This window comes from Oryx dammah, unplaced genomic scaffold (assembly GCF_014754425.2).
Source record: "Oryx dammah isolate SB20612 unplaced genomic scaffold, SCBI_Odam_1.1 HiC_scaffold_8, whole genome shotgun sequence".
Taxonomy (NCBI): Eukaryota; Metazoa; Chordata; class Mammalia; order Artiodactyla; family Bovidae; genus Oryx; species Oryx dammah.
In genome coordinates, this window is record NW_024070192.1 from 38,705,192 (window position 1) to 38,727,228 (window position 22,037).

Genomic DNA, 22,037 nt, shown 5'->3' on the forward strand with positions numbered 1-22,037 from the left:
CCATTAGTGTGGTCCTGTGATGGAGCAAAACTGACTCAAATATGGCTTTTGATTAGAAAACAGATGGGTTCAGCTCTGTCCTGTGAACCAGAATAAATTTGTTGCCCAGTCCTCGAAGCAATTTATGTTCTTGGAATCAGTCTCCCAAACAGTGACAGATGTGAGGACATTGAGCTGTCAGGAACTTAATGAAGGGAAACTGAGATCCCTAACCAGTTCCAGAGGAGAGTTAAGGCTACTCCTTTTTAAAAGCTAATTATTTCGGACAACACACCTGTCATTAAGCAACGTAAGGTACTCAGAGAGAGCTATTTGTCTTGCTTGACTTTTCACACTGCCAAGTGTTGTTGAAATGATGGATAATGTGCTGGTTCAAACTGAAAGGACTTTCAGCCCTGGGATTTAGCTTTGTGACATAAAGAAGAATTTTTTGAAATTGTGGTAAAATACACATAATGTAAAATTTGCCTTCGTAACCATTTTATTAAGTGTACAGTTCAGTAGCATTAAGTACATTCATATAGTTGTGCTGCTAACCTCCAGAACTCTTTCTTTTTGTAAAACTTAAAAAAATTCTGTACCTATTAACAACTACTCCCTATTCTCTGTCTTCCCATAGTGGTTCCCCTGGCAACCACTACTTTTCTTTCTGTCTCTCTGAATTTGACTGTTCTAGGTACCTCATATAAATGGAATCATATATGATTTATGACTGGCATCTTTTACTTAGGATCATGTCATTGATATGCATCCATCTTATAGCAGGTTTCAGAATTTCCTTCCTTTTTAGGGCTGAATAATATTAATATTCCTTGGTATGTATATACTACATTTTGTTTATCCATTCATCTGTTGATGGACACTTGGATTACTTCCATGTTTTGGCTGTTGTGGATAATGTTGCTAGGAACATGAATGTGCAAATATTTCTTAAGACCTGACTTTGAATTCTTCTGGGTGAATACTCAGAACTAGAATTCCTAATTAGGGAAACTTTTTTTTTTTCTTTTGGACTTACAGGCATTTAAAGTTGTTTATTTTAGTAGAAGGCCAATTCCAAAGTCAACACATACCCTGATTTGTTAAATGTGATTTTATTTAAACATGAAAGGCAATTGGATGATCTGCCTCTCAGAAAACTGACACAATATTAAAGCCAAAGGTTAATATATTTTTACCTTAATCGATTTCTTTAATGATACATTAGGGTGTGAGGAAGAAAGAGACTTAAATTATACTGGGTATTAAGAGTGTGAGTAAGTAAATTAAACTGGAAGAAAGTAATAGCACTGAAACTCATGACAGCAGGTAAACAGGGCCATGTGGCCACTTCAGTGTCCCTTTTGAGGGAACTGGAGTCACTCAGGAAAATGGGGAAGGTCATTTTCAGGAGCCTTTTAATCAGTAAATTTCTATTGTTTCCAAAGTTCCATTTGAACTACAAAAAGTATGTTGTAAAGGAACACCATTCTAAGGGAGAGAAATTGGTCAATATAGTCCAAGTCTGCCTGGCTCTGTGGCTGCCCTCAGACTGAAGGAAAGGTGAATGTTTGCTGCGAAGGGTAAATTGCTAGTGCCAGATGATTAGATAGTATCACCAACTCAGTGGATGTGAGTTTGAGCAAGCTCCAGGAGATGGTGAAGGACAGGGGAGCCTGGCATGCTGCAGTCCATGGGGTTGCAAAGAGTCAGACATGACTGAGGGACTGAAAACAACAAATTATGTTTCTAAATTGCCGGGAGAAATATCAATAACCTCAGATATGCAGATGATACCACCCTTATGGCAGAAAGTGAACAAGAACTAAAAAGCCTCTTGATGAAAGTGAAAGAGGAGAGAAAAAGCTGGCTTAAAGCTCAACATTCAGAAAACGAAGATCATGGCATCCGGTCCCATCATTTCATGGGAAATAGATGGGGAAACAGTGGAAACAGTGTCAGACTTTATTTTTTGGGGCTCCAAAATCACTGTAGATGGTGACTGCAGCCATGAAATTAAAAGACGCTTACTCCTTGGAAGAAAAGTTATGACCAACCTAGATAGTATATTCAAAAGCAGAGACATTACTTTGCCGATTAAGGTCTGTCTAGTCAAGGCTATAGTTTTTCCTGTGGTCATGTATGGATGTGAGAGTTGGACTGTGAAGAAGGCTGAGCACCGAAGAATTGATGCTTTTGAACTGTGGTGTTGGAGAAGACTCTTGAGAATCCCTTGGACTGCAAGGAGATCCAACCAATTCATCCTAAAGGAGATCAGCCCTGGGTGTTCTGTGGAAGGAATGATGCTAAAGCTGAAGCTCCAGTACTTTGGCCACCTCATGCGAAGAGTTGACTCATTGGAAAAGACTCTGATGCCGGGAGGGATTGGGGACAGGAGGAGAAGGGGACAACCGAGGATGAGATGGCTGGATGGCATCATGGACTCGATGGACATGAGTCTGAGTGAACTCTGGGAGATGGTGATGGACAGGGAGGCCTGGCGTGCTGTGATTCATGGGGTCGCAAAGAGTCGGACATGACTGAGCGACTGAACTGAACTGAACTGAAAGAGTCAACCATTTCAAGGTTGGTGTCATATGTGGGAGAAGTTACCAGGTACAGTCCACTTAAAGAGTTTCATCAGTCTTGTCTGCTCTGTTAGGACTCAGGCAGGTTGAGAGGGAAGATAAAAGGAAGAAAGGTATCAGTTCATGTCCTCTTGCTTATTTTTATTGTTGACATAAAGTTTATACCACTATGCAACTCTCGAATTTTAAATTGCTGTGGAAACTGCATATTTTGAAGCTATGAAAAAATGAGAGATTAAAAATAAGTATTTAAACTCCACCATCATCTTCTTAACCCTTTTCTTGTTCCCAGAGAAGTGCAGAAATTAAGCCAAATGTGTAACATTGCAGAGTGAAATAAGCTGTACTTGTTGGACTGACCTTCAGTGGTGGCTCTCCAGGTGCCTCACCTGAGCCATGCTCAGCAGCAACTGCAGTTTTGTATCTGAAGGAATTTTGCAGCTGGGAGGCCCTTGGGAGAGAAGGTTATCCAGCCTCTTAGTTGTACAGGTTAGAAATCTGGGCCGTAGATCTTCTAATTCTGCTCTCATCCCCTTTCCACCACCCCACGCAGCCGCGGTGGCCCAGTCTGCAGTTAGGCTTCTAAGTGCACAGCCTTTTCTTTACTGTTGAGATATAATTGACATATTGTCATTATTAGACAGCCTTTTTATCGGTGATGAAGATTTACAAGTGCTTGTCATCTTTGCCTTTCATTCTTTGTGCCTGTGACTTGAGCTTACTTAATAGCATTTTCCTTTTTAGAGACTCACTTACCTAACCTAAATAAATCAGCAGACTTTATCAAACTCCTCATGGCCTGGGTTCCACTCTTATTACTGACTATAGCTGACACCCTTTATGGCAATGATTCTCTGATTTTTCCAGGAACCAGAGTTACGAAGTTCCAACTTAGTGCTGGTTTAACTCCCCATTTTTGCTTTTTCCTTTCCATCCGCTGCCCTCTGCCATATGGTGGGGACTTCTTGGATGTAGGTAGAATCCACATATCTGGTGATCATCACCAGGTGCTGGGTAATAAATTTAACAATCTGGGCCTTTTGGAATGTGGTTCTTTGATTTTTAAAAGTTGTTTTCTCATTGATAAAGTGAAATAATGATAGCTACATTATGCCTCATGGGGTAGTCATATAATTAAATAAATATATATTTGATGTAACTAATAATAATAGTAAATAATAATAATGAATAGTAAATAGGATAATTTAAACTCTTGTCCTTTTTAGTGATCCAGCAGCTTTAACCGCTGTGGTCTGCTATGTTGAAAGGAAACATTAAAAGTACTTTGTTACTTTATTCTAATGTGGAGCCAGCCTCCTTTTCCGGTTTTAAAAACTAGATGCTAGTATAGTTACAAGGTGCTATACCTGGTAGTTGCAAGGAACAACTGTAAATTTCATAACTGACCTTTTAGTTAATTTTCCAACTGATAGACTGTTTGGTTCTACTGCAAACTGTCTACACACTTGCCTTTATAAAAGTGTAAGCCACTTCATTTTCCTTATCTATAAGTTGAGAAATACCTTTTATGGTATTAAATGTTAACAGGGAGAGAGCTCAAGCAAAATATGGCACAATATAGTGCAAGGTTAGGATGAATAATGATGATAATGGATTGTAACACATTGAATAAGGTAAACAAATGAAGTACATAAGGGATAAAGGGAAAGCTCTTTATTACATTAGAATGCCAACTAATAAATGTAGAAAGAATAATCAAGTTAGAAAAATTACCATTTTGCAATCATTATAGTAATTGATTCATGGAGGAGTCAACAATGGAGAATTTGTAGAGAAGGTATTTTTCATAGTTTCAAAGTATTTCCCTAATCACAAAGCATTTCTCAATGACAAAGAAATATATAGTAACTTTATAGTGGAGAGATTGAGGGTTACCACCTTGACCAGATGATCACCGTGTGATGCAAGTTGCCTAGAAGGACACACAGCATCTCTTTATTCTTCCGGCCCAAAATGTTTAACCTGAATCTGACGAAGGATAATTTCAGACATACCAAACTTGAGAGATTTTTTAAGACAATTTTTCAAAAATATTAAGGTCATGAAAGTGAAAAAAAAAAACAGACCGCAGAACTGTTCCAGATTGAAAGAGACTAAAGAGACTTGACACGTAAATGAAATGCATGATCCTAGATTGGATCTTATATCAGGGGAGAAAATTGACATGAAGGACGTTACTGAGATAATTCGCAAAATTTGAGTATGGACCAAATTCCAGATAAAAGAACTGTATGAGTGTTAAATTTTCATAATTTGATAGTTGTTCTGTGTTTATAAGAGAGAATGCCCTTGTTTTTAAAATGTACATGCCAAAATATTTAAGGTTTGGGGCATGATAATGTCTGTAGCTAACTCTCAAATGGTTTAGAAAAAACACACACAGCAAGCAAATGGTTGGGAAAGTGCAGTGAATCGAGGTAAACAGTATGCTGGAATTATTTGCGCTAATCTTGCAATTCCTGTACGTTTGAAATAATTTCAAAATAATTTTTCTTGAAACCTGCTGTCCCCAAAGAATTACTAAATGCTGTAATGAGTGGAGTGCTACTTTCATCATTAAAATAGTATAATGGGTTCAGAGTCTCTTGGGTAGCTAGATCATCCTTTTCTTTCTTTTTTTTTTTTCCTACTTACATTTTGATTAGTTGTCACAAGATGCCTGTTGAGAGTAGTTAGGATCTAATGGGCAGACATGTTTTTAAAAAGTGAAGCTAAGGAGGAGTTTGCATGCCACAACTAAAGATCTTGTGAGCTGCAACTAAGACTTGACACAGCCAAATAAATTTTTTTTTTTTTTTTAAGTGACGCTAAGGGATTTCCTGGCAGGCCAGTGGTTAGGATATCACGTTCTACTCACTGCAGGGGGTGCAGGTTCGATCCCTGGTTGGGGATGTTCCTCATGCCACACCATGCAGCCTGAAAGGAAAAAAAAAAGATTCATGATACAGTATTTAGGTTACAGTTCAGTACAGTTCAGTCACTCAGTCGTGTCTGACTCTTTGTGACCCCATTGACTGCAGCATGCCAGGCTTCCCTGTCTATTACCAACTCCTGGAGCTTGCTCAGACTCATGTTCATTGAGTCAGTGATGCCATCCAACCATCTCATTCTCTCTTGTCCTCTTTTCCTCTTGCCTTCAATCTTTCCCAGCATCAGGGTCTTTTCTAATGAGTCAGTTCTTCGCATCAGGTGGCCAAAGTATTGGAGTTTCAGCTTTAGCATCAGTCCTTCCAGTGAATATTCAGAATTGATCTCCTTCAAGATTGATTGGTTTGATCTCCTTCCAGTCCAAGGGACTCTCAAGAAGTCTTCTCCAACATCACAGTTCAAAAGCATCAGTTCTTCAGCGCTCAGCTTTCTTTATAGTCCAACTGTTATATCCATACATGGCTACTGGAAAAACCATAGCCTTGACTAGACAGACCTTAGTCGGCAAAGTAATGTCTCTGCTTTTGAATATACTATCTAGGTTGGTCATAACTTTCCTTCCAAGGAGTAAGCGTCTTTTAATTTCATGGCTGCAATCACCATCTGCAGTGATTTTGGAGCCCCTAAAAATAAAGTCTGACACTGTTTCCACTGTTTCCCCATCTATTTCCCATGAAGTGATGGGACCGGATGCCATGATCTTCGTTTTCTAAATGTTGAGCTTTAAGCCAACTTTTTCACTTTCCACTTTCACTTTCATCAAGAGGCTTTTTAGTTCCTCTTCACTTTCTGCCATAAGGGTGGTGTCATCTGCATATCTGAGGTTATTGTTATTTCTCCCGGCAATCTTTATTCTAGCTTGTGCTTCTTGCAGCCCAATGTTTCTCATGATGTACTCTGCATATAAGTTAAATAAGCAGGGTGACAATATACAGCCTTGCAGTACTCCTTTCCTGATTTGGAACCAGTCTGTTGTTCCATGTCCAGTTCTAACTGTTGCTTCTTGACCTGCATATGGATTCTCAGAGGCAGGTCAGGTGGTCTGGTATTCCCATCTCTTTCAGAATTTTCCACAGTTTATTGTGATCCACACAGTCAAAAGCTTTGGTGTAATCAGTAAAGCAGACGTAGATTTTTTTTCTGGAACTCTCTTGCTTTTTCTATGATCCAATGGATGTTGGCAGTTTGATCTCTAGTTCCTTTGCCTTTTCTAAATCCAGCTTGAACATCTGGAAATTCTCAGTTCACATTTTGTTGAAGCCTGGCTTGGAGAAATTTGAGCATTACTTTGCTAGTGTATAAAATGAATACAGTTGTGTGGTAGTTTGAGCATTCTTTAGCATTGCCTTCCTTTGGGATTAGAATGAAAACTGACCTTTTCCAGTCCTGTGGCCACTGCTGAGTTTTCCAAATTTGCTGGTGTATTGAGTGCAGCACTTTCACAGCATCATCTTTCAGGATTTGAAATAGCTCAACTGGAATTCCATCACCTCCACTAGCTTTGTTTGTAGTGATGCTTCCTAAGGCCCACTTGACTTTGCATTCCAGGATGTCTGGTTCTAGGTGAGTGATCACACTGTTTTGGTTATCTGGGTGGGTCATTAGGATCTTTTTTGTATAGTTCTTCTGTGTATTCTTGTATTCATAGTGTATTCATAGTGGAGAGTTCTGACAAAGCGTGGTCCGCTGGAGAAGGGAATGGCAAACCACTTCAGTATTCTTGCCTTGAAAAACTCATTTAAGTTACAGTAAGGGTTAAAAGAAATATGAACTCTGCCAAGCTTATATTAAGTACCGATGACATATTACAAGCCTTGTCAAATGTGTTAGTTGTTCAGTCATGTCTGACTCTTTGCGACCCCAAAGATTATAGCCTGCTGGGTTCCTCTGTCTATGGAATTCTCCAGGCAAGAATACTGGAGTGGGTTGCCATTCCCTTGTCCAGGGCTCTTCCCTGCCCGGGGCTCTTCCCCACCCGGGGACCGAACCTGCGTCTCCTGTGATCTCCTGCATTGGAGGCGGATTCTTTACCGTCTGAGCCACCAGGGAAGTTCTGTGAGCCTTCGTTGTCTAAATACTTGCTTCCTTTCATCACCTGAGGAGGTTTGTAACATCTTTCTTTCCTCTCTGTTGTTGAACTTCTCTTGGCCTCTGGTGATTCTCATCTCATGTCTCAAGGACATGGATGCAACTAGAGTGGAGAGTACTTCAGCTAAATGGAGTAAGTCAGGAAGACAAATACCGTATGATATCACTTATATGTGAAGCCTAAAATAGGGCACAGACGAACCTACTTACAAAACAGAAACAGACTCACAGACACAGAGAACAGGACAGTGGTTGTCATAGGGCAGGAGGGTGGAGGAGGGACGGAGTCGGAGATTCAGGGTAGAAGATGCCAACTATTACAAAGCGGATAAACAACAAAATACCACTGTATAGCACAGGACACTATATTCAGTATCCTGGGATAAACCACAATGAAAATAATATAAAAAAGAATGTAACTGAGTCACTTTGCTGTACTGCAGAAATTAAGACATTGTAAATCAACTATACTTCAATGAAAAAGATTTTTTAATCTGTTCAAGAATGCTAATTTTAAAGGAAAGGTGTTAATCAACTTATTTTATACTGTTACTGTAAGCACGAATTGCTTTTAATTTCTCCATCTTACTCCTAACTTACCAAAGGCTTTTAATTCCTGCTTAATGATTTCTCCATTTATACACTGCCTTCTTAAAGGGATATATTTTTTTTCTTCCAAACCTTGTAAAGCTGCCAAATTAAATAGATTAGGCTCTAAGTAAATTTACCCAGGTTTGTTTAAAGTAGTTTAGGTAGAACAACTATTTATTTGTGTTTTCAAATCTGGAAGAGGATTGATGATATAAAAATAAGGATTGTTACCTGTTCTTGAACCCATAAACAATAAAAACAAAGTACTGGTTAATGTATACTATTTCTAAAGCAGTATAATAGTATTTGTCATGCTTTTATAATTAAGATTTTCATTTATATTACTCAGTGTAAGATGAACCATATGAAATTGCCAATCTTCAATCATTTTCAACTTATAAAAATGGCAAAAAAAAAAGACAATTTATAGTTTTAACCTGGCATGTGATTTTAGAGGCTCTTAAATCCACTTGAGTTTTAGTGACTATAAATTCACCTTCACAGTAGATACTTTCAGAGAAGGCAATGGCAACCAACTGCAGTACTCTTGCCTGGAAAATCCCATGGACGGAGGAGCCTGGTAGGCTGCAGTCCATGGGGTCTCGAAGAGTTGGACACAACTGAGCAAATTCACTTTCATTTTTCACTTTCATGCATTGAAGAAGGAAATGGCAACCCACTCCAGTGTTCTTGCCTGGAGAATCCCAGGGACGGCAGAGCCTGGTGGGCTGCCGTCTATGGGGTCGCACAGAGTTGGACACGACTGAAGCGACTTAGCAGCAGCAGCAGCAATAGCTACTTTGCATATAAACAAGTAAATGTTGAATGTGTATCCCCTTAGTCTGAAATTTCTCTTTAAAAATAATGTGCAGTTGGATGAACTTCAAATGACACAGGAGTAATTATGATGCTTGGTGAAAAAAGGATACAGATTATGTATTACTAGTGTAACTAAGCTGTGTTATAAAGCAAGAACTATGCAAAGCATCACTGCATTGTTTACTAGTATTTATGTCTGAAGATACAAGCTAGATCATATTTAAGTTTGTATATTTAAGCTTTATTGAGGTATAACTTGCATATGGTTACTTTCTCCAATTCAAGTGTATGATTTGATGCATCTTGACAAATGTGTACATCACCACCACCACAGTCAAGATATAAAACATTTCTGAAAAAGTTCCCTAGTGGCTCTTTGCAGTCTCTTCCTACCCTACCCAACCTCTAGTCATCACTGGTTTTGCTATCACAGTAGTTTTGCCTGTTCTAAACTTTTAAATAAATGGATTTTTGTGTCTAGCTTTGTATTGTAAATATTTTTAATTTTCTATGTATTATGAGGTTTTGACTGCTTTCGCTACGGGAGATTGCCCCTCCCTGGGCTCACCGATTCTTAGATACAGCTAAGGACCCAGCCTGAGTGAGCCTTGGATCTGCAAGGCAGATAGATCCCTACTCTATCTGCCCCCTCAGCTCAGGAAGCCATCTTCCTTTGCCTCATCATCCCAGGGCCAGATGCTAGGTGCCTGGGGACCCCTTCACAGCCCAGAGCCCTTGGAGGTTATTCACATTAGCTGATCCTAAACTGTACCCCATGCCTTGCCTTGCCCGTCCTGAGAAAACCCCAGTAGAGGCCATGGCCTAAGCACTCCCCTCACTCCTGTTGTCTGCTTCCTGACCACCCTAGTGTCTTATTCATGTGACCCTGCATGGCTATTTCTGCTTGTCTCTAGGATTTGTTAGTACAATAAATTTTTTTTCTGAGGCTGTTTCCTCATTACTGTAAATGACCCAGTGCAAAACAGGCTTTCATGTAACATGCATTGTATCCATAGTGTCTCCCTTTGTATCGTAGTATGCCATTGTGTGAATCTGCCAGATTGGTTAATCCACTCACCAGTTGATGGACGTTTGGACCCTTTTTAGGTTTTGGCTAGTATGGATAACACTGCTGTGAACGTTTGCAAACAAGTCTGCTGTGGACTTAAGTTTTCCTCTATCTTGAGTAAATACCTGGGAATAGGATTCCTGAGTCAGGTTGCCAGGCTGTTCTCAAGTGGCTGTACTGTTTCCCATTCTCACCAGCCATGTATGAGAGTTCCAGCTGACTCCATTTGATGTTGCCATTACTTTAAAATGTATCCATTCTATTGGTTTTATAGTGATACGTTGTTCTAGTTTTAAGTTGCATTTTCCTGATGACCAGTGACTGGGGCATCTTTGCATGTGCTTGTTAGTCATTCCTGTCTCTCTCTCTCTCTTTTGTGTTAGACTTTTATGTATATATATATTTTATGGATTCTAGTTGATTTACAATGTTGTGTTAATTTCAGGTGTACATAGTTTATTTCTTAGAGTAGTTTAAGGTACAGCAAAATTGAGGGGAAATTACAGAGAGTTCCCATTTACTCCTGCCCCTGTACCTCTCCCACTGTCAGTATCCCTCACCAGAGTGGGACATTTGTTACAATTGATGAGCCTACTTGACACTAGTTACCACCCAGAGTCCATTGTTTACATTTGGATTTACCCTCCTGTTGTATATTCTGTGAGCTTGGACACATGTATATTTACATTTATCCATCATTATAATATACATAATATTTCTACTGCCTTAAAAAATCCTCTGTGCTCTACCTGTTCACCCATCCCTCCCAACTACTGATCTTTTACCATCTCTATAGTTTTGCCTTTTCCAGATGCCGTATAGTTGGAATCGTGCACTATGTAGCGTTTTCAGATTGGCTTCTTTAACTAGGAATGTATATATGTTTTCTCCATGTCTTTTCATGGCTTAACAGCTCATTTCTTTTTAGTGCCAAATAAAAGGTAATGGCACCCCATTCCAGTATTCTTGCCTGGAAAATCCCATGGACGGAGGAGCCTGGTAGGCTGCAGTCCACGGGGTCGCTAAGAGTTGGACACGACTGAGCGACTTCCCTTTCACTTTTCACTTCCATGCATTGGAGAAGGAAATGGCAGCCCACTCCAGAGTTCTTGCCTGGAGAATCCCAGGGACGGGGGAGCCTGGTGGGCTCCCATCTACTGGGTGGCACAGAGTTGGACACGACTGAAGTGACTTAGCAGCAGCAGCAATATTACATTGTCTGAACATACCACAGTTTATTTATCCATTCACCTGCTGAAAGGGCATCTTGATTGCTTCCAAGTTTTGACAGTTATGAACAAAGCTGCTCTAGACATCAGTGTGTATATCTTTGTGCAGACATAAGTTTTCAGCTTCTTTGAGTAAATGCCAAGCAGCTCGATTGCTGGATCACAATGTAAGAGTATATTTGGAAGATTCCCAAAGTGGCTTGACCTTTTTTGTCTTTGAACTGACATAATGAGAGTTTCTGTTGCCCTGCACACTCACCAGCATTTGGTGTTGTCAGTGTCCTGGATTTTTGCCATTCTGCCATTAGGGATATCTTGTTAGTTTCTGTTTCCTTGATGACGTATGATACGGAGCGTCTTTTCAAATGCCTGTTTGTCATCTGTATTTCTTCTTTGATGGGTTTCTTGTTAGGGTCTTTGGCTCATTTTAATCAGATTGCTTGTTTTCATATTGTTGATTTATAAGTGTTCTTTGTATATTTCAGATAACAGATAGGTGTTCCGTATTTTCTCCCAGTCTGTGACTTGTCTTTTCATGCTCTTGACATATCTTTCACAAAGTATAATGATGTCCAGATTGTCAATTATTTCTTTCATGGATCCTCCCTTTGGTGTTCGTATCTAAATCATTGTTACTGCCAAATCCAAGGTCATCTAGATTTTCTCTTATATTATTGTCTAGGTTTTATGTTTTACATTTAGGTCTGTGATCCATTTTGAGTTAATTTCTGTAAATGATACAAGGTTTGTGTATAGTTTTGGGTTCTGGGTTTTTTTTTTGCATATGATGTCCAGTTCCAGCACCACTTGTTGAAAAGATTATCTTTGCACCTTTTCATTTCTGATATTAGGAATCTGTGTCCTCTCTTTTTGTTTTTTCTTTTCTCCTTAGCCTGGCTAGAGGCTTATTGAATTTATTGATCTTTTTAAAGGACCGACTTTTGACATAATTGATTTTTCTCTATTGATTTCCTGATTTCAATTTTTATTATTTCTTCTGTCTGCTTTGGATTTAATTTACTCTTTTAGCTTCCTGAGGTAGAAGCTTAGATGATTGATTTTAGATTTTTCTTTTCTTATGTATTCATTCAGTGCTATAAATTTCCCTCTAAGCACTGCTTTCACTACACAGACTTTAACAAATTGTATTTTTGTTTTCATTTAGTTCAAAATGCTGTTTAATTTCTCTTGAGATAGCTTCTTTGACCCATGTGTTATATAGAAATGTATTGTTTAATCTTCAAGTACTTGGGGATTTTCTATCCCTCTTTCTGTTATTGAGTTCAAGTTTAATTCCCTTCTGGACTAAGAACAGATGTTGTATGATTTTTATTCCTTTAAACTTTGTTAAAATGTATTTTAGGGCTCAGAGCAGTCTATCTTGGTGAATATTCTGTGTGATCTTGAGAAGATGAATAGTTTATATATGTCAGTTATATCCAATTGATTGATGGTGTTGTTGAATTCAGCTATGTCTTGTCTTGTTTTTGCCAGCCAGATCTGCCCATTCTGATAGAGGGTTATTGAAATTTCCCATCTCTGAAAGAAGATTCATCTATTTCTTCTTGCAGCTCTATCAGTTTTTGCCTCGTGTAGCTTGATGCTCTGTTAAGTACAGACACATTAAGGATTGTTACGTCTTCTTGGAGGACTGTCCCCATTTTAGCTTAGAATAATGCCCCTCTTTATTCTTGATAACTTGCCTTGCTCTGAAGTCAGCTGTGTCTGAAATAAGTATTTCACGTCTCTCTTTTTGCTTGCATAGTTTCTTAACACAAGTTGTATGTAATTCTTATGTATAGGTAAGGTGTATCTTTTTCTGGCTTCTTTGAGGATTTTTTTTTATCTTTGATTTTATTAAAAGTCATACACCTAGGTGCAGTTTCTGAATATTTTTTTCTGCTCAGTGTTCTGTTAGCTTTTTGAATCTGTGGTTCAGTATCTAACCGAATTAGTTTGGGGAAATTCTCAGTCATTATTGTTTCAGGTATTTCTTCTGTTTTTTTCTCTTTCTTTTCCTTCTAGATTTCCATTACACAGATTTGACATCTTTTGTAGTTGTCCCACAGTTCCTGAATATTATATTCTGGTTGTTTTGGGGTTTTTTTCTCTCTGTTTTTCACTTTTGGCAGTTTCTATTGAGATATCCCCAGACTAAAGTCTTTCCTCAGCTGTGTCTAATCTACTAATCAGCCCATCAAAGGCCTTGTTTCTTTCGATTACAGCGTTTTTGATCTCTTTCATTTTTCTTCGGTTCTTAGAATCTCCTTCTGTCTGCTTACATTACGTATCTGTTCTTTTATGCTGTCTACTTTAGTCATTAGGGCCCTTAGCATCTTAATCATAGTTATTATATTCCTAGTTTGATAATCCCCAATATCCTTGCCATGTCTGGTTCTGATGGTTTCTCTGCCTGCCAGACTGTTATAGTTTTTTTTGCCTTTTAGTGTGTTTTATAATTAAAATAGGAAGACATGATGTCCTTGGTCAAAGGAACTGCTCTTATAGGTCTTTAGTAATGCCAAAGCATTCTGTAGTCCGCTGAGTAGGTTTTAGATCTTCAGTGACCCTGTACCTCTGGGTTGTGATCTACACACATGCTTCTCAGTTTTTTCCCCTGCTTTGGTGGGAAAGGATGCCTAGAGTATGCTGGAGTTGGATGATATCCCTCCTCTGGGTCAGTCAGGCTCTGATAAAACCCCAAGAGGTCAGGCTCTGGCTAATTGGTTTCTCCTGGGGGCAGACTTTTTAAAGAACAGGATGCCCTAGTCTAATTCAAAATGGTTCCTTTTCCTCTCCCCCAGCCAGAAGCGTAAGGGAATTTTTCCTTTTACTCACTGTAAGAACCTGGTCAAGCTCCCAGATAATATTTACAAAAGCATGGGGTCCCTGATGAGTGGGTACCCCTGGAGTTTTTATTTCTCAGACTCGTCAGTGCTGAGTCTCTGGCAAATTGTCAGTTTCAGCGCAGGTTTCTCTACCTCAGCACTGGTTGTTCCCATGGAGATGTTTGCGGGTGGGTTTCTGTTTTAGTAAGTTGTTGCTTCTTTGTATTTGTCTGCCTGTCTCCAATTTTAGAGGCCCTATGAGTACTTCTGTCATGGATTTAAGAAGAGTTGATTTTTAGTTTGTTCATCTCTTGTTAAGACAAAGTGGTGACTTGCTGCTTCTTACATGGCTTATGGGATCTTAGTTCCCCAACCAAGGATTGAACCTTGGGCCCTTGGCAGTGAGAGCATGGAGTCCTAACCACTGGACCACCAGGGAATTCCTCCTTTCTGTCCTTTAAAGATGTTGTTCTGTTGTCTTCTGGTTTGCATTATTTCTGATGAGAGGTTGATATTAAATATTTATGTTTATCTTTCTTCTTTTGAACAAAAAGTCTCTACCCTCTCCCTGATTTTAAGATTTCCTTTTTCTCTCTGATTTTTGGCACTTTGATTATGAAGTGCCTTAGTGTGGTTTGGTTTGGTTTAATTTTTATCTTATCTTTTATAGTTGACTAACAATGTTGTGTTAGTTTCATGTGTGCAGCAAAGAGATTCCATTATATATACCATTATACATATCATATACATACGTATCATATACATACGTATCATATCCTTTTTAAATTATTTTCCCGTTTAGGTTGTTACAGAGTATTGAGCAAAAGTCTTTGTGCTATGCAGTGGGTCCTTGTTGGTTATGTATTTTAAATATATAATATGGTTTTATTTTATGTTTCTAATGTGTGAAGTTCATTGAACTTATATATGTTTATAGTTTTTATCAGTTTGGGAAAAATTTTGATCTTTTTTTCCAAATACTTTTAGTCCCCCATTTGTCTCTTTTTTGAAACTCAAATTATGTGTACAGCTTGATACTGTCCCATTGGTCACTGGTGCTGTGTTATTTTTTTCATATTTTTCTTTTTTCCCCCCTCTGTGCTTTATTTCAGATTTTTTTTTTTCTGTGTCTTCAGGTTCATATATCTTTTCTTTTGCAGAGTCTAATATGCTGTTAATCCAATCTAGTGAATTTTTTATTTGAGATATTTTAATTTTCATGTCTTATAGTTTTGTTTGGTTAGTTTTTATACCTTCCCTCTTTGCCTCATCATGTCTATGTTTTATTATGGGACATATTTCTAATAGCTGTTTTGATGTCCTCGTCTACTAATTCCATCATCTTATTTCTTTGTCTGTTTCTAATGATTGATTTTTAAATCCTGATTGTGAGTCATTTTCCTGCTTCTTTAAGATCTGGTAGTTTTTTTTACTAAATGCTGGACATTGTGTATCTGATGTGTGGGGGTGCTCTGTTTCATTGTATTCCTTTAATGAGTTTTGGACTTTGTTTTACTGCTTACTTAGATTACTTGTGATCAGTTGGATCCTTTTTCAGGTCTTGTTTTTGTAAGCTTTATTAGTGCAGATACAGAACAGCCTCTCGCCCCCTTAAAAGCAGCATCCTTTTCAGGATTCTTCTACTTGCTGCTTTTTTTAACAAGGGCTTTCTGCTGTAGATAGTAGAACCACAAACTAGCTGTCTAACCACAAAACTAAGTCCTTGCTGTCTGGAATCCAGGAGTTGTTCAGCTTACTGTTTTCTGAGAATTCTTTCCCTAGCCTCCACCCGCCCCCGCCTCCCCCTCCCCACCCCCCCCCCCACTCCCCTGCCCCCGCAAGATCGTTATTCTGCAGAATATTCCAGGGAACTCCTCTGCAGATGTCCAGAATTCTCTCCCTGTGCAGCTCCTCCTTCTCTTCTCTTTTGCTCTTCAAATTCTTACTGCCTCAGACTCTCTGAGCTCCAGTCTGTCTCAACAATTCAGCAGGATTTGGGGGTTCTATTTTAGTTTCCCTTCCCTGCATTGCAGCTTGGAAATTTCCTCCAGGCAGTAAGCTCTGGCAGTTGTGGGACTCACCTTGTTTTCCTCTCTGAGATCATAGGTCTTCACTGCAGTTGTCCAGTTCCGAAAAATCGTTTCATATATTTTGTCCAGTTTCCTTTTGGCAGTTTTCTTACTAATTAATCTGTCATAGCCTGAAGCAGAAGCTCTGTATAAATTTTATACTTGGCAAACTTTTTAGAATAATCAGAAGAGATAAAGTCTGTCCTTTTATATTTTAACCAGTTCGCTTCATCTTCATCCTCCCTCTCTTGGATTTGTATTTGCTATAGAGAAAACTGATTTCATGTTCTCTTGAAATTTTAGTGCAATGTATATTCTTAAGTTATTTGCAGGTGATTGCATATCTCAAAGTACAGGTCATGCTAGATTTTACAGTTTGTCTTAATATGTTGTAGGGAGTTGTGTATCCTTGTTTTTGTTATTTATTGACTAATTTCTGTCCCAGAGCTGAATGGCCTTCATTCTGAGCATTATAAGTGATACCCCTCTCTTTTTCTACATACATATAGCCCTGAAATAATTGGAGAAACTAAGTGACTTTTTGTTTCAGTTGCTGTGGGTATGTTTTCCTTCTCTAGATTTATTCTCTGCCTAAATACATCATATACAATTCTTGGTTTTGTCACTTGTAACTTGACTCAGTATTTGTTTGCTACTTTTCTCATCTTGTTGGCTTGAGTAATGCTTGGTTTAAAAATATAACCACATAAACAACGTTTGACTTGGCTGCTTTTTTTTTCCCCCCAGATGGTATAGCTGTATGCTGGGAAAGAAATGCAGCCTGGCTCCTCTGAAGGAAGAACTTCGCATACAAGGGGTAAGGCTTTGTCATTATTATTCCATTGTGAACCACTTTTGATGGTATAGAACACTTGAAGTATAGAATTATCCTGTATACCAAAAAACCCTAAATGTGTTTTTTGTTTATTTTTGCTTGTCCATTGCCTGTTTAGTTTTTTAAATGATGTAATTTTGGGGCTATTAGGGACTTTTTGCAAATCATTTAAATAAGGCCTTTTTTTTTTTTTTTTTTTAAGGCCTTAAAATGGAGACTACATAGCTGTGTCTAGCCAGGCTTTTCAGGCTCTCTTTCCTAAAAAAAGAAAATAAGAGAACGTTTGAATTGTTCTCTGAAAGGCTGCATTTTGAGTGTTTCATATATCTAACCTTGAAGCCAGAACTATAAATTGTCTCCCTTGTTTCATGGGAAGAAAAAGCCTACAACTTTGTTGAGATGGCTGGACGGCATCACTGATGCAGTGAACATGAACTTGGGCAAACTCCAGGAGATAGTGAGGGACAGGGGGCCCTGGTGTGTGTGCTGCAGTCCATGGGGTGGGGTCGCAAAGAGTCGGACATGACTGGGCGACTGGACAACAACGGTTTACTCATTGGTTATTAGGCAGCTGGGTATAGCTGTTTTTGGATGTTAGCCTTTGTTAACTGATAAAAAGAAAGACCAACCTATAATTTAAAATGAGGCAGCAGCCAGAAACATATTAGTGGAACTAATAGAATGATTCGATGCTGTGTTTTTTGGTTTCAGGTTCCTAAAGTCACCTATACTGAATTCTGCCAGGGTCGGACAATGAGATGGGCTTTGGCTTGGAGTTTTTATGATGACGTAACAGTACCAGTAAGTTGAGACCTTCCTTTAGCTTTGCTGAAATCCAGTACATGGTGGGTTTTAGTAGGTCATAAATCAATTAAATCTGTACTGTTTTGTTTCCCTGAAGTTTGCCCCAAATACTTACATCACAGTGGAGAGTGGTTGTAAACCAGACACAGTCCTGGAAGGCTGTCTGTGGTGACCATAAAACCTTTCTCTCCGAATCTGTGCAACTCAGTGATTCTGAATCAGGAAATGTAAATGAGTTGGAAATGCATCTTTTAGCAATTAAAAAATTCAAATACAAACACCTTGTGGGTATGATTTTTCTGTTGGACATTCCTGAAGAATTGAAGTTGAAGTCTGTTCTCTTTTATCACTGCTGTTTTCCTAGAGTAGCTGTCTCCTAGGGTTCCTGTGGATGTAGAAATTGCCATTTGGGATTGCAGGCTTTTGATGTGTAAAACTCAGAGATCATTCGAGTAAAGGGTCCTGTCTTGACTTTCAGATGAGCACTGGAATATTGATGAGTTTTGAAGCTGGGTGATATATTTCATTAGCCTATTTTGTCTACTTTGCATGTGCTTGACCGTGAACATTCTTCTGTAGTTTTATGATCCACAAAATTCTCATTGTCCTCTGTGCTTGCTACTATATGCAAAAGAAAAATGTTTCTGAACTGGTTAGCCAGTTTTTCTAGGCCACGTAAGAGGTGGTAATAGAATAGCATCTGTTTGTTCTCACTTTTCCCCTGGAAGAAGGATTGACTTGTTGCCTGGAGTGGTCTGCCTTAACGTTCATGCACATGTTGCTCAGCTTGAACTGCTGCTGCCCACAGTATTTATGGAGGTCTCATACCTGGTCTTGTTCACTGTCTCCAGTCCCCTGTCCACACCATAGGTTTGTCCTGGGTGCTCCTCTCCCAAGGTCTTGGCCATGCTTTGTCTCCAGAGTCTCTTAAGTGTTCCTGTAACTGTGAGCCTCTTTCCTTCTCCTGTAGGGCAGAGGAGTAGAGATGTGTGGAAGTATGAGGGGACCATTTGCAGGTGTTCCTGAATACATGAGCTCAGATTTGAAACTGAGCCTTCTCTTCCTGTACTCTGCAGCTAGGTGTGCTGCTGGATTGAAATAAGTTTTCCCAGTCAAGTCTGAATGGCCTGTCTGATGGAAGTCCAGACTTGCCTCTGTGCCTTGCAATAGCGTGTCCAGAGGTTAGTGTTTGAAATACTCACTGATTACCAAAGATGGTTGTGCTTTTTTTTACCTCCCTGAGGGGTTATCCTTTCTGTCATCCTCTAGAATAAGAATACCAGGGCTTTCCCACCAAATGGTTAAAATCATTAGTAATGCCCTAGCTTATCGCTATGCAGACACTAACAGCTGCAGGAAAATGGAACTGCACCTGTTTCCGAGTGCTTTCTGTTGAACCTGCTTTCCGCACTTGTTGGCACTGCAGGCAGAAGAGCTGATAATGAGCTCCGGCACCCTCCAGGCCATCTCAAGGACCAGCGACACCCTTGCCCTCTTGGATTAACAGCTATTTCAGATCAGAGTATCAAAGAGCACTGTGTTTCTGTGGTAGTAAAACCAGCTTACTTTGAAAAGGAATCAGCTAAGCCTTCCTCCCTCCCTCCCTGTCTTTTAGGTCATCCTCGAGCCCTGTTCATAGTTTCAGCCATGAAAGACTGCCTCTTGCTAAGGGCCCCAGGCTTCTGTCACGCCAGAGTACTCACCCCTCCACACTGCCCCCAACCCAAAGCTGTTAATAACGCATTCCCAAGTGCTCCATTAGGTGCACTTAAACTGCTACAGGGAACACGGCAATTTCTGATTTGTGGTAGCCCAGCAACCGTTTCTTAGCACTGGTGCCGGTGATCAGCAGCTGCTCTCCCAGGGGTCCCAGGGCACTCGGGAGGGCTTCAGGGGGCTGCCCTCTTGGTTCTCCTTCTCGCTACCTGGACCTCTCCCTGCTCCCTGCTTTTTGAAGTGGTCACCTCATTCTCTCCTCTTGTTCCTGTCGGCTGTGGCGGGGAGGGAGGAGCATGCTGCTTTAGGTGAGGAGAGGAAGCCAAGGACTGGAGCTGGTTAAGCAGAAACATTGACCTACTTCCCCGCCCCACCCCCATTCCCGCCTTTTTAGGGTAAATGTGCAAGTTACTATGGCAACTTCTGTTTTCACTTATCTCAGGCCTACTGGCTTGCTTCTGTTGATGCTGAATGCTGAAAAATTCTAATTTGCTGCTGATTCAAGTGCCCACACTAAGCCCATTCCTCTTGTTTGGATTTATTTTAACAGCCAAAAGACGAGTCCTAGTGTTGATAAAATTGTGTCTGTTCATTTCCGACTGATGACAAATATAAGGAAGCATATCATAAGGACTGTTCCTTACAGAATTTTAACAAGCTGTTTAGAATGCCTCTTTGTCCGAGCTTCTTGCATTGCTCAAGGCATTATTTTAGCTTTGCTTTGCTTTCAGAAGTTTGACACTTGTTAAAAGAAAAAGGGGAGATAATGTGACTCAGTAAATGGTATGTGCTCTCGGTCTGAGCATTGCCCAGGAACTCTGGTGGTAAAAATGAGCTCCCTCTGTTCAACACATTTCCTCTGAGCCTGGGTCTTTCTTGTCCAGGGAGTCATAACTAGAGGGCTTTCTGGAGAACAGACGGAAGGAAGGGGTCAGATTAATTAAGTAGCCTTGTTAGTGTCAGAATGGCGTTCTTCTGACAGTGCTCGACTTCTAGTCCACGTTTTCAAACTAATTCCAGGTAGAGGAGGGATTCCGTGTAGGTGCTCGGGGGGTGACACTGGGAGACAGGTTTCAGGGTGGTACTTCGGGGCTCTCTCTCATTTTAGAGATCTCATCAGCAGATCTCTGATCTGCTTTTGTCAGTATTATGTATTGATTTTATTTATTGAGAGAATTCTCCTGTTAAGACATGGTTAGAGGGGATTCTCTGGCAGTCCAATGTTTAGGACTCTGTGTTTTCACTGCTGAGGGTGCCGGTTCAGTCCCCTGTTGGGGAACTAAGATCCCATAAGCTGCTCAGTGTGGCAAAGGGCGGGGGTGGGAAGGATATGGTTCGAAAACCAGTACTATACCAGACTATAAATTATGCTCTAAAACACATGTGATGGTTAGGGATCTGAGCTGTTCAGCAAAACCAAAGCTAAGGCTCCTTCTCTGGTTACTTTTCTTATTGTGACGTTCATTGTGATAATACCAAAGAAATGATACCATTTCCTATCGCTTACAATGATTAGTTTTACGAAAGAGAAGTATGGATACAAAAGTTCATATGAGTCAGTACTGAAATGAATGGTAGGAACCAGAATGGTGGAGAATTAGGCCATTCAGAAAAGAAAATGGTTCAGTCTGGGAGGACTTCATGGAGGAGAAATTGTCAATGTCTGACTCATAGTTGGTGCATAGAGTATTTGTTGAGTGTTAAAAGGAATATGATGTAGAACTTCTACTAAGGAACAGCATTGCAAGCATAATGTTAATCGGTATAGTAGATTTAAAGCACCAGAGATAGTCTTTGTTGTGATGTGAATGCTTCACATACATTATGTTATTTTATTCAAACCTGACAATAATCAAGTGGGTGGTATTATCCCCACTTTTTAGATGCCGAAATTGGAGACTCTAAAAAGTCAGGTTGAGGCCTTGCTTAGTCTAATTTCACCGCCTAAGCTTGAAGTCACTGTGCTGCCCAAGGACTGCCCTTTGTTCCAGTCTAACCAGGTATTACCTACTCAGCAGCCCCTGAGCACCTCACTGTAAACCCATCCCAGCCACCTTTCATGTAACGGTCACCTGGATTCATCCTGAGCTCACCTTTCAAAGAAAGGATGGCTCCTCAGTGGCTCCTTGTTCCTCCCAAATCTGTCTTTGACGTCCCTTCCATCCTAATCACTCCCTGTTTTCCTGATTGTGCTGCCTTCTACGGTATTAGAAGTTACACAGTCTTCTCATGATGCCAGGGTCTTTGCTGACTGTCATTACAGCCTTTGCTCACAGCCTTTCTCTGTCTGATCCTTTCTGTGGACTTCCCTTCATTGCAGCCCAGTTCAATTCCAACTTCTGCATAAAGCCTTCTTAACCATGGACATCTCTCTGGACCTATCTTTATATATATTTATTTATTTGTCTGTGCTGGTCTTAATTGTGGTATGCAGGATCTTTAGTTGCAGCATTCAGGATCTTGGTTGCTGCGT

General features: G+C 39.8%; 1 protein-coding gene across 1 annotated transcript in view; it reads left to right on the plus strand.

Moving 5' to 3' along the window:
• METTL16 (methyltransferase like 16) overlaps positions 1–22,037 on the plus strand; it is a 61,645-nt gene that overhangs the window by 33,175 nt on the left and 6,433 nt on the right. The window contains exons 7-8 of the mRNA XM_040243770.1: positions 16,957–17,026; positions 17,756–17,845. Of these exons, the coding sequence (XP_040099704.1) occupies positions 16,957–17,026; positions 17,756–17,845 (160 nt within the window). The remainder of the gene's footprint in view (positions 1–16,956; positions 17,027–17,755; positions 17,846–22,037) is intronic.